Below are 11,791 nucleotides of genomic sequence, written 5' to 3'. Positions count from 1 at the left end.
GCACACACCATTTGAATGGGAACACCCATCAACTTTCTGGTGGCCTGGCCTCCTCAAATATTTTATTGTGGGGACTGAAGCCCCCACAGTCCCTAGCAGTGGGCTTCTATGCATCCTACAAATTCACAAGTGGAGCTGTAGCTCTGCAAGAACAGATTTCGAGGTCGAGGCAGAAGGACCCTGCATGTTCTTGCTCCCCAGGGATGGGGAACATGAACGGTAGAAACATTGTCTATACGAAGGGGTCTGCTGCCAGCATAGAATAGAGCAGCGAGCTATTATATCCATGCTTGTTACGAAAAGCAGAGACTGGGATTGAAAGGGCGCGAGATGCTTGCTTTGAGCATCCATGGCCACTAGAGAGAGCTGATGGGTTCTCAGCAACCCTATTGTAATAACTTTGGAGCTCCCAGTGGGCTCTTCTGGGTTGTTTAGCAGGAGCCCACAGCAGGTAGTGAAAATTCAGCAGCCTCTCAGCAGATGGGAGTGCACCACTGAATACCAGCTTCTGGAGAGCCCTGAGTCTGCCTAGACTCTGATATTCCAGCTTCTCTAGAGCATCCACCTTTTGAGGCCACCACAAATAGCGGCAGACCTGGGTTTCAGCCAGCCCCAAGTTTCCAATTTGCTGGAAACATTTCAGTTTTATTATTATTATTACTTCATTCTCTCTTTCACACAAACGCCAACATTTCAGGTCCAGATTTATATTGTAAGATTATTAGCAGTTCAGTTATTTCACAGTCACCAACTCTTGTGACTTGAGAGACTTCTGGCAGCACACTTTTTGATAAAGCTGTGTGAATCTCAGCTTTAGTACAAAAATATTCTAGCTCTAATGACTGCATAACGGGGGGAAAGAGCCATCAGCGCTGGAAATTAGAACAAAAATGTGAACTATAAACACAGGGAGGAGTAATAAAAATAAAAAGAGAAGAACCTAATCTGGAACTGAAAATCTGATAACATTGATAGTTTTTACTTGGACTTTGTTATTTTAACTCATGCAACTATCTATACTATGTGCCTTTATAGTTGTGTTTTTCATCTTTTAATTTGTGTCAGTTATAATTGTTCTCTCTGTTTGACATACATTATAAAATTAAATAAATAAATACTAAATATTAGAAAAAAAGAACCTGCTTTGTTAACAAGGAAATCAGTGGAATCTCGCATCACTCGGAGATTGAAGCGGTGAAACAAACAATTTTTTTTTACATTTAAAAAAAGCTTGTTAACATATTACGCTCCTATAGGTGGCTCTGTTTTGAAGCACATGGCACTCAAATGCAATGCTGTGGCTGATATACCACGCAGTAAAATATATATAGCATAGGTTGAACTAGCCGAATTATTTTATTGGTTTTGTCTTTTGTTGTGGTTTTATTGTGCTGTAATGCTGTATAGTGTGTCTCCTTGATCAGAAAGGTGAGCTATCATTTTATTGGAAATACACGCTAAATAAAGGACATCATTTCAGTCTTCGGCGGGTGGGTGGAGTCTGCTCTTACTTATGTAGCACAAGAGATATGAACAGGCTGGGGGGCGGCGGGCCGGGAACCTAGGTGTGCAAAAGTAAAAAAAAATCTAGTAAAACAAAACGAAGGGAGCAACTTCTCTCCGCCCCACCCCAAAAACCAAGCCAGTGAGGACTGAGCCTCTTCAGTAGCCACATAAGGCTGAGTGTCTCTTGAAAGTGGATGGGGGGGAGATAAAATTGAATATGAATGAAGTAGAACCACTACTCTGCAGTGTATTGTCCCACTTATATATTACTAATAGTGACCATCTACACATGAGGGAGCATGGGCGGGGGCAGGGGGATTTTGCATCAAAATCAGTACAAATCACAGGTTCTGCCCCCCCCCAAGTCTGCCCCTCCTAACAAAAATCCTGGCTGCGCCCATGTCAGGGAGGTATTGCCAGACTTGAGAGAATACTCCGCTCATGAAAATGCCTCGACAACACCATCTTTCAATGTGTACACTGTACATAAGAGAGTGAGAGAAAGATGATATTCGTTTGTACATATGGTTGGGTCTTAACCCCCCCCCTTTGAAAAACAAACCTTTTATTCAAGAGAAGGACGAAATCCCAGCCATCCTGGTTCTTATTTTTGTCCTAAATAATAAAAAATATCGCACACTCAGTAAGTGCAACTTTTATAATTCCCTCGCAAAAACCTTCCAGTGTAAACATCTCCACAGCACAGGGCAGCTCGGCCAAAGCCTCAATGGTCGGACAAATCGCCTGCTTCGAAAGGAGCCGGCACTTCTCATAGCCGTAGGCGAGAGAAACTCATTTTCCGCGCGCTCTCTGTGTATTTTGCTTAATGCTGCTGGCCCTTTAAATTGCTGGGGAGAGAGGCGTTGCAGGCAGCCCTATGGTGCTAATTTTTGAGACAACCCGCTTGCAGGTTGCATCTTCTTTCTTCTCTCCATGGTAAGCGTTGCGATCTTTGCCACTTGTGCTTCCTCTGCTCCCCCAACCCATTTTGCAAAAGCAAAATTTAATAGGCTCTTCAGTCTATTAGTTAGTGGATGGCTGCGGACTTGGAGGTTTCAAATAGCGTCCCTGTATTCAGAGTCCTCTCCTGCCAGGTGCTTCTTTTTTGTTCTCTTGCAAACTGTCGGTAGTCGTTGCTGATAAAGTAGGTAGACGTTTGAGGTCTAAAAGTTTCCCCTTTTGAAGGGAAAATTTGCTGCTTGCTTACTCCCCTTAACACCCGGCTATGGGTCACGGGGTTTTTCTTTCCTGCCCAACAATTTTTTTTACTTGGCAGGAATTCTGTATCTTTAAGCAAAAGGGTTCAGATTTCCTGCCATGCAGATCCAGTAATAGGAAGAACTTCACTTGTTGAACTTCTGCCTGTCACACAGCTGTTAAATGGTGCTGGAGTCCTGGAGGGGAATAGAGGGAGGAGCAATCCTAATATGCACATAAACCTGTTTTAAAATGCTAGTTCTTAAGACGTTTTGATCCTATAGATTGTGTAAACTATGTGTGTTGTAAGCCAGCCTGTAAAGGAGGGCTAAAAAACTCCATACCTGATAGGACTATGCTTTGTTCTTTATTTTTTGACCACCCGCACCCCCCTCAGCTCTGGAGTGTTCTGAGGATGCTTCCACAGAAAACATTTACAAATGAATTTAAAATGAAACCTTTCACTGCCGTTATTAACTTCTGTAAACTTCATTTACAAAAGAAGTTTAAAAGTAAACATTTGTCGGCCGTTACCATGTGGTTGTCCTTTCGCAAATACTGTTGGAATTGTATAGTGTTATAATGCTGGTGCATTAGAATACGTTTTTATATACAGTGGTACCTTGGTTCTCAAACTTAATGCGTTCTGGGAGTCCATTCAACTCCCAAAACCATTCGAAAACCAAGACATGGCTTCCAATTGGCTGCAGGAGCTTCCTGCACTCAAGCAGAAGCTGCGTCGGATGTTCGGTTTCCGAAAAACATTTGCAAACCAGAACACTTACTTCCAGATTTGCGGCGTTCAGGAGCCAATTTGTTTGGCAACTAGGCCATTCAGGAACCAAGGTTTGACTGTATAATACATTAAGAATCCTATTTAAGCTGGGTGAAAGCTGATTTTCTAAAGAGCACTGTTTCTCTTGTCCACCCTTGGGATCTTCATATACTTTCCCTCAAATATCTTTGTTCCTACCAACTCCACTGTTTACTCATAGAATCACAGAGTTGGGTTTGAACCCACAAGCCTGAGATTGAGTCTCATGCTCAACTGACTGAGCTATCTTGGCAGTCTTTGGTCAAGAGTCTTGAGGCATGATGTGGACCAGCATACTTTACTTATATATTGGTCCTGTGGTGATAATCCTGTGTGTTCCTTTTCAGTGTCAAATTTATTTTATTCTATTTACATATAAAGGGTATTGTACTGCAGTTTTCATTTTTAAATAAACACTGAATTATGGCTTAGTAGTTCCATATATTTTTTCCTCTCTAGCACATGCAAGAAAATTAAAAAAACAGGCATGGGGTGTGTGACCTGCTTCACACCCTCCTCAAGTGTTTCTGTGTGGTTAGAATACGCCCTTGACTTTTGATAATGCTTTTTGTTCATTTGGATGGAGGACAGAGGGATATGAGTGCATGTGCAAACCAAACTACTGCACAAAAATAAAAGCAACTTTTGTTGCTCCGCCCACTTTTGTTCTGGCCCCACCCACCACTTGCTTAGAAGGGGATGTGGCCATTGGGCTGAAAATCTTCACTGCTCCAGAGAATTAAACTCCCAGACTCCAAAGCTAAGTATTCTCAAAATGGTGGATATTGATGTCAGAGGGTTAGCTTTGCTGGTTTTTAAGGCGAACTTAAAACCTTCTGTGGTTAGCTGAGTGATCCTGCTCTGCTGTGTGAGAGAGCACATACCTTCTGGGAATGGGAGAGGCAAACACTTGCCCCACATAAAAAGTTAACAAAATAAAGGTAGTATTTCTTAGTGCTGTGCTGATTATAGTCTGATCTACACAGGCTATAGAATGGGCTAAAGTTTGTATCACTTCAGACTGTAGGTAGGGAATCATTTTTTAAAAAATACATCCTCACACAAGCAAATTTCTGCTTGCGGGAAGGAAATTACTGAACCATCTTGTTTGTTTTCTCCTTGCAAGTAGTTAAGACACAGAGCATTCACCCCACCTGTAGTCTGAAGTGGTACAATCCTCTCAAACACCTTTAGGATTCTGCAGCATGTGCCGGCAAAGGGGAAATGCAGTGGGTGTCCAGGGCTGTCTTGCAGCAACACTGTGAGAAGCATTTATAGTTGACAGTGAACATGCTGTCTGGAATGGAAAGAGGGGATGGGTAGAAATAACTTTCCCTCCAGATATATCATATAGGAGTTTGAGTGCTGGTTGAATTAGTGGAACCTTAACTGAAAATGCGAAGTCTGTGTGCAACAAATGAAAGGCATAATGTGCATGCAATGAACTAATCAAGGGGTAAAAGACTTTGAAATGCTATAACCTAATTAGACCAAAGTAGATTGGAAATGTTCCTTCCTTGTTCCTCATGGCTTATCCACAGCCATTAGAGGTTTAGCTAGAAATGCTGTATTTTACTCCAGTTTATTAAGCTGCACGCTTTTATTCCTTGTTCACAGGCACTTCAAGAAGTGGATCATGGCCTTATCAGTCAGCTGTTGGTGGACTCGGAGGAAAACCTTAGTGTGTGTACAGAGAAAATTCAAGCCTCCCCTCCATACAACTGGAATACTGACTGGAGCTTTTGGGTAATTCCATGGGTTCTCTGTTATGTATGAGTGATCTGTATTCCAAGACAACCTGCATTCTATAACAGTTTGAATAAGCCAATCCCTTCTTTCAGCTTGGGGAGATTGTAATGATCACTGTGTGTATGTTGACCTGAAGAGAAGTGACCTCACTAATGTATTTCATACTGAGTCATTGACAGCAGCACTGTAAGCTTGCAGGGCTTGCTTACTGATTTATCTTGTACATTAACAATCTAGAGTTAGTGGTGAGCAGTGAGGTGGCCAAGTTTGCTGATGGTACTAAATTGTTCAGGGTCATTAAAACAAAAAGAGATTGCAAAGAGCTCTAAATGGCCTCTCTAAATTGAGGGAATGGGCAGTAAAACGACACATGCAATTCAGCATACACAAGTGTAAAGGGTTGCATATTGGGACACAAAATAAATCTTCCATTTCGTGTATATGCTCATGGTACTGGCTGTGCCTTACTAGGAACAGCACCTTGTGGTCACAGTAGATAGCTCAATGAAGATGTCGCTTCAGTGTGCAGCAGCTGTGAAATGGCAAATTTCATGCTAGGGGTTGTTAGGAAAGGACTTGAAGATAAAAGTGTCGATATTATAATGCTGTGTTACACAAATCTATGGTGCAACTGCATATGGAATACTGTGTACAGTTCTGGCTGCCTCTCCTCAAAACTGGTATTGTAAAGCTGGAGAAGGTTCGGAAAAGGGAATCCGAAATGATCAGCAGGATGGAACGATACTCCTATGAGGTAAAGTCGAGGTGTTTGTAACTTCTTAGTTCAGAGGAAAGGTAAGTAACAGGTGACATGGTAAAAGTTTATACAAATATGCGTGGCATGGAGGAAGCGGCTAGAGAAAAGTTTTTCTCCTTCGTAACAGTAGAACGTGTGGACATCTATTGAAGCTGAATGGTGGAAGGTTCAAGACAGATAAAAGAAAGTACTTCTTCACACAGCGCATAGCCAAACTAGGGAACTTGCTCCCACAGAGGCAGTGATGACTACCAAAGAGCATTAGACAGATTCATGGGAGATGAGGCTATCAATAGCTTCTAGCCCTGATGGCTGTGCTTTGGATCCATAGCTGGATACAGTAATGCTTCTGAACTCCACTTGCTGGAGGGGAGAATACTCTGATCCTGCTTGTGAGCTTCCCATGGGCATCTGGTTGGCCACTGTCGGAACAGGATGCTGAACTTGATGGACCATCGGCCTGATCCTGCAGGCTCTTCGTATGTTCTTAAGAATATGGAAGTTTCATAAGGCCTCTCTTGAATACCTTTTTATGCTGACAGGCCTTTGCGGCTGTTGGATTAACTAATCACTTTAATAATTATTTGTATTGTTTTTTCAAGGTATTTTGCGTTTTATCATGGTACACCATGGTGATATTTTATGATATGGTGGTATAAAAATGCTTTTTTAAAATAAATAAGTACACTTCAGTGCTGTGCCACTGGACTTAATTATTATTCAGCAGTTGTAGTTGCTGCTGATTAAGAAACAAAACTACAAAGTTTAACAACTGTGTAATTGGTGTAGGTGTACAAAGTCAGGGAAGTGGGGTCACTGACCCAGACTGCGAATCTGGTGAGGGGAATCATAGAACTGTAGAGCTGGGATTTGGAAGGGACCCAGATGTAGGAATCTTGTACCCAATGTGGGGCTCGAACCCACAACCTTGAGATTAGAGTCTCATGCTGTATTGACTAAGCTATGCAGAGGGAGGAAGGGGGCTTTAACCCTTTTCTCTTAGTGCATCCTTAATTTGGGATTGGGGAGGCACACGGGAAAGGAACGATTCTATTCACACCAATAAAAACTTCTAGTACAAACAGCAGGTGGAAGTGATCTGCTTAGAAGCACAGGGGGCAAAGGTTACAGTTCCTGGATCCCAGATGTTCCTGGATCCCAGACTGGATTGGTCACTGTACCTGATGTTTACACTTAAAAGCTATTCACCCAACTGCTAATTTTGTGAATGGTGTCATGTTTAGTTTGGCCTAAGAAGTCATAATTTCTAAGTGGCTTAAGTCTACAGGCTAAAAATCTCTCTGTATTAGAATCCATTCTACCTGTAAACTGTGAAACAGGGGAGTCCGATCACTTGGGCAATTCTACTTGCTCACCTGCTCCAGGCATGGAAGCATTATCTGAGCCATCCTTGATTACAATTTTAAATTATTAATCATACTCTTGGCATAGGAAATTTGAGTCAGAAGTTAAATACCCGAGCTGATGAAGTGAATCAGCTGCTGAGCTGAGATCTTTCATCGCGTGCTAGATCCTCGGCATCACACAGCATTCCCTCAGCTGGAATCTCCTCACCTGAGATCCACAGATGAAGGGCAGTATACAAATTTAATAAATAAATATTTAAATAAATGGCTAGTAGTGGAAACGTCAAATTTTGCTCTACAGATTTTAAATCCATTATACTAGAGTTTAGCAAAACCATTCTTTCTTGCTTCTGTGAATTTCTGGTGGAGCCTTGAAGCTCTGAACATTAGGCATCAAACTGTGGCGGCAATCCTAAACATACTTATGAGGCCTGTTGAACAAACACACCAGCCTTTTCTGAGTTGTTCTTCCCTGATAGTCTTACAATTGTGTGATGGGAGAATGAGACCATGCCCCACCCCTGCTATTGTGTCTTCATTGGCCCTGCCTATTCACCAACCACATGCTGTGGGGGAAAGTCTGAAGTAGAGGGCCTGCAGCTGTAACCAACAAATTTATGGGAATTTAATGAAGGGAACTAAATGGATAAATTGACTAAAGGGTTGCTAAAAAAAAATTCTTTTTAAAATAAGGATGCAGCGAAAGGGAGGTATGGGGAAGTCGATTGAAAGAAGTTACAAGAAAAGAAGATTATGAATTTATTTATGTTTGATTTGTTTATGTTTGTTTGTGTTTTGTGATGTGTTTGTCTTTTAATTATGTGTTTTAAAAATTGAATAAAAATTATTAAAAAAAAAAAAAATGAAGTAGAGGGCCTGCTGCAAGTGCCCAGCTTCCCTGTGCAATTGGGGCTGCAATCACATGGTGGTTTATTCTGTTTTCACGACTTCTCCCTGATAAGTTCCACATTATATCTGAGCGTTCACACGACATGGAAGTCTCTTCTGGACCTATAGTGGAATATAGTGCAAGTTTAGTGCTAATTTCTGTGTTATTTACTTACAGGGGGGAAGAACTGTTTGCAGATATGGAAATGAGTGGTAAATTTGCATTATATTCCACTGTAGTTCTGGAAGTGGGTTGTACATCATGAGAGAGCTCAAACATAATGTGGAAATTAACAGGGAAACATTGTGAAAATGAATTAGACTGCTATGTGAATGCAGCCTTAGAAGGGTGATCATGCAGCGTTCCAAATCACGGGAGTCTACATTCATATTGTAGCTCCCTACTTCAGACCTTCAAACACGTGGGGACAGGACTAGTAAGAAGACAATAGAGGGCAGGACCATAACAGGGGCGGTGCCACTGAGTGGGCAAACTTGTTAATGTGGCTCCTCTACACATGTTTATTATCGCATGCAAGTACAGTGCTTGAAAAGAACTACTAAGATTGGCTTCTGAGTAAATAAGCATAGGATTTTATAGTTGGTGTGATTTCATTCTAATTAAAAGTGGTTTGGGTTGACACATCAGAGAGACCACATCAACTATTCTATTCCTTTTTCTTTTTCAAAAAATGCCCTAAAGGGTGGTAAACATGCAAATTTAGAACAAGGAACTGAGATTTAAGTTTCATTTCTGTATGCTTGCCAATAGTGATTCTTGAGGCCAACTAGCAGGAAACAGATTTCTGTAGGGAATGTTGTTTTCGGCTAATCTGTATAATGATGTAGAAAGGTAGGACGCAATTGTTAATTAAGCCTTAGTTGTTGGGCTGTGAATATTTCCATGAAGCTGTAATTGCACCTCTAGAGACCTTTTTTTATTGTGGTTAAACCCAAGTAAGAAGAGAACCTGGATTCTCACAGATTTCCCCCCAGGGCTGTTGGTTTCGACTAGATGTTGCTAGGAAACTTTGCTTGTAAATTCACTAATGTTACTTAGAGAGAATCAGTGTAGATTTCCATAATATTATTTTAGCAAAAATATCAAAAACCAAAATTCCTTGTAAAAACTTGAAAAGGTTTATCATTGATAAAAACAGAAAACATTTATGGCAATAAAGGTTGAAGGATGTGCTTGCAAGTACAAAAGTCCACTTTTCCTTTGGTGGCTTTCATAATGATCAGCTGTTGAGCCTGACTCTTTTGTAATGTTTCTATGTTTTTAATGAGTGATTGTAATGTTTATATCTTATAAGCCACCCTGTGTAGTGCATTTACACTAGAAGGGTGCGATAATAATGCCTTAAAATGCCTTAAAATGCTTGTATGCAGTAGAGGCCAAAATTTTTCTAGTATTAAAATATTTATAAAACAGTTAAATGAGAACATCCGTCATGGATGCATTAGCTGAGATCCCTGTATTGTAGGTGGTTGGACAGGCATAGGCAGACTCGGCCCTCCAGATGTTTTGGGACTACAACTCCCATCATCCCTGACCACTGGTCCTGTTAGGGATGATGGGAGTTGTAGTCCCAAAACATCTGGAGGACCGAGTTTGCCTATGCCTGGACTAGATGACCCTCTGGATCCCTTCCAACACTATGATTCTATGAAAGGTGGGTTAGTAACTTGTGGATTTTGCAAATCTGGCTTTCACAGTGGGAGACAAAGAGTTCTGTGACAAGTCTATTGTTTTTCCTTTTTTAAAAAAATAATAATTTGGAAAGGTGAAGCAGAGTAGCTCTCCTTGCACTGAGTATGGTTGGTTCATGATGCCCAGTCATTTCACAAAATTAAGCATAGTATGTTAGTCCAAAACATCTGTAAGCTAGCAGGCTGGTGAAGGCTGCTGTAGGAGGCGCATGAGCCAGATCAGGTGGCAACATACCTCACTTAACACATTAAGCACTGCAACCCACTGTAATTGTAGTGCACTGTCATTTTCTGTCATGTTTTGCTGTGCTAATTAGGTGTCTCAGTAACACCTGGCAGGGTTATTCACAGCTGACTGCGACCTGTTCTTGCATCCTGATTCATAACAAACACGTGAATGATATAATTGCTGGCAGCATGCTCTCAAACGTTTAAAACAGTTGACTTTTAACACCCTGCCAAACAGTGATCTGGCATCTTAGGATAAGCACAGATCTTCCCAAGTGTACTCCTGTTCATATAGTTAAGGGAGCTGTGAAAGCAACAACAAAACCGTACCTCTAAACCCACTGGACCATGTTTCTAAACGTTGGCATGCTTGCCACAACACACACCTCAGCCCCATACAATGGAATATTCTCCCAGTGGATTTGATGCTGATTCGCCTTTAGAGGATATACTCTTCTTTTCAAGGTAGGTTCTATCAGACTTTCCAAGATTACTTAGTTTAAAAAATCAAAAGATGTCAGGGTTTATCTGTGAGTAGTTTTCTATGTGCATGGGTTTTGTTTGTGGGTGGAAAAGCCTAAATTAATCTGAGCTTCCACCTATTAATGAAGTGGCATAGATGCAGTTTTAACACCTCAACAAGAACTAAGTTGAAGAGTATAGAAGAATTTTAAACTTATTAGATACTTGTTATGAGTCTGACTGAACTGAACCATTAGCTATATCTGATGTGTGTGTCCCCTATTCAGACTGCTTTTTTAACAGCACTGTATGCCTAGCTGCTGCTGCTGTTTGTTTTTCCTAGCAAGCATTATATGAAAGTTGAAAGGCATCCATCCTATTAGTTCAGTTAGGGTTTTTTGGTCACATTGTCTTCTAGTCCAGTGTGTACTTTGAGACAAGAGTAACCAATATCTTATGGCAGAAGATGAAGGGAGGCACAGAACACACTAAGGCCTCATCTACAATATAAATTTAAAGCATTATACCACTTTAAACAGCCATGACTTCTCTTAATGAATCCTGAAAACTGAAAAAGGGTGCTGAGAGTTGCTAGGAACCCCCTACTCCTCTCACAGAGCTGCTATACCCAGAGTTCCCTGGTTACTGACTGTTAAAAGAGTCTGGGAATTGTAGCTTGCTGAAGAAGACATAAGGGTTTCCAAAGAACTCTCAACAAACTACAGTTTCCAGGATTTTTTGGGGCCTAAATCTCTTTCATTGAATTGAGACATTTGAAATGCTCCTTCTAACAGGTTGACAGACGTAATCTAATTTGACTAGAATGCCATTGTGCATATCAATGTGCTCAGCTCTTTTAGGATTGATAATTAATTTTTAATATAAATTTATTCTGTGATATAGTGAAGCAGTATTGTTGGAAGGAGCCCAGAGAATTGTGCCTGAATATTAAATTTATCTAGCTTTGAGTACATAGCATTGGTTACAGATAGCATTAGAGAGGAGCTGTTTCCATGGAGGCATGGGGAAAGCATAATTTCAAAAGCCTGCAGAAAAACAGTGGCCTGGGTTGGATAACCCTTTCCTCCTGGATTTCTTCCTCTGTGCAAT

The 11,791-nt window shown here is 41.0% G+C and overlaps 1 protein-coding gene across 4 annotated transcripts in view; it reads left to right on the top strand.

Annotated features, from left to right (window-relative positions):
* The first annotated feature begins 2,345 nt into the window (after nucleotides 1-2,345).
* The window catches only part of GRAMD1C (GRAM domain containing 1C), a 58,204-nt gene continuing 48,758 nt past the window's right edge, over nucleotides 2,346-11,791 (top strand). The window contains exons 1-2 of one of the 4 annotated variants that reach the window (XM_081859712.1): nucleotides 2,346-2,442; nucleotides 5,135-5,263. In XM_081859712.1, coding sequence (XP_081715838.1) covers nucleotides 2,440-2,442; nucleotides 5,135-5,263 — 132 coding nt within the window. In that variant the 5' untranslated portion in view covers nucleotides 2,346-2,439. Of the gene's footprint in view, nucleotides 2,443-2,525; nucleotides 2,601-5,134; nucleotides 5,264-10,465; nucleotides 10,685-11,791 lie in introns of those variants that run through there. The other 3 variants (XM_081859711.1, XM_081859714.1, XM_081859713.1) reach the window with 3 other exon arrangements.

The sequence above is a fragment of the Podarcis erhardii genome (assembly GCF_964252035.2).
Source record: "Podarcis erhardii genome assembly, chromosome: 4".
Classification (NCBI taxonomy): Eukaryota; Metazoa; Chordata; class Lepidosauria; order Squamata; family Lacertidae; genus Podarcis; species Podarcis erhardii.
This window is presented reverse-complemented; position numbering and strand designations above follow the sequence as displayed.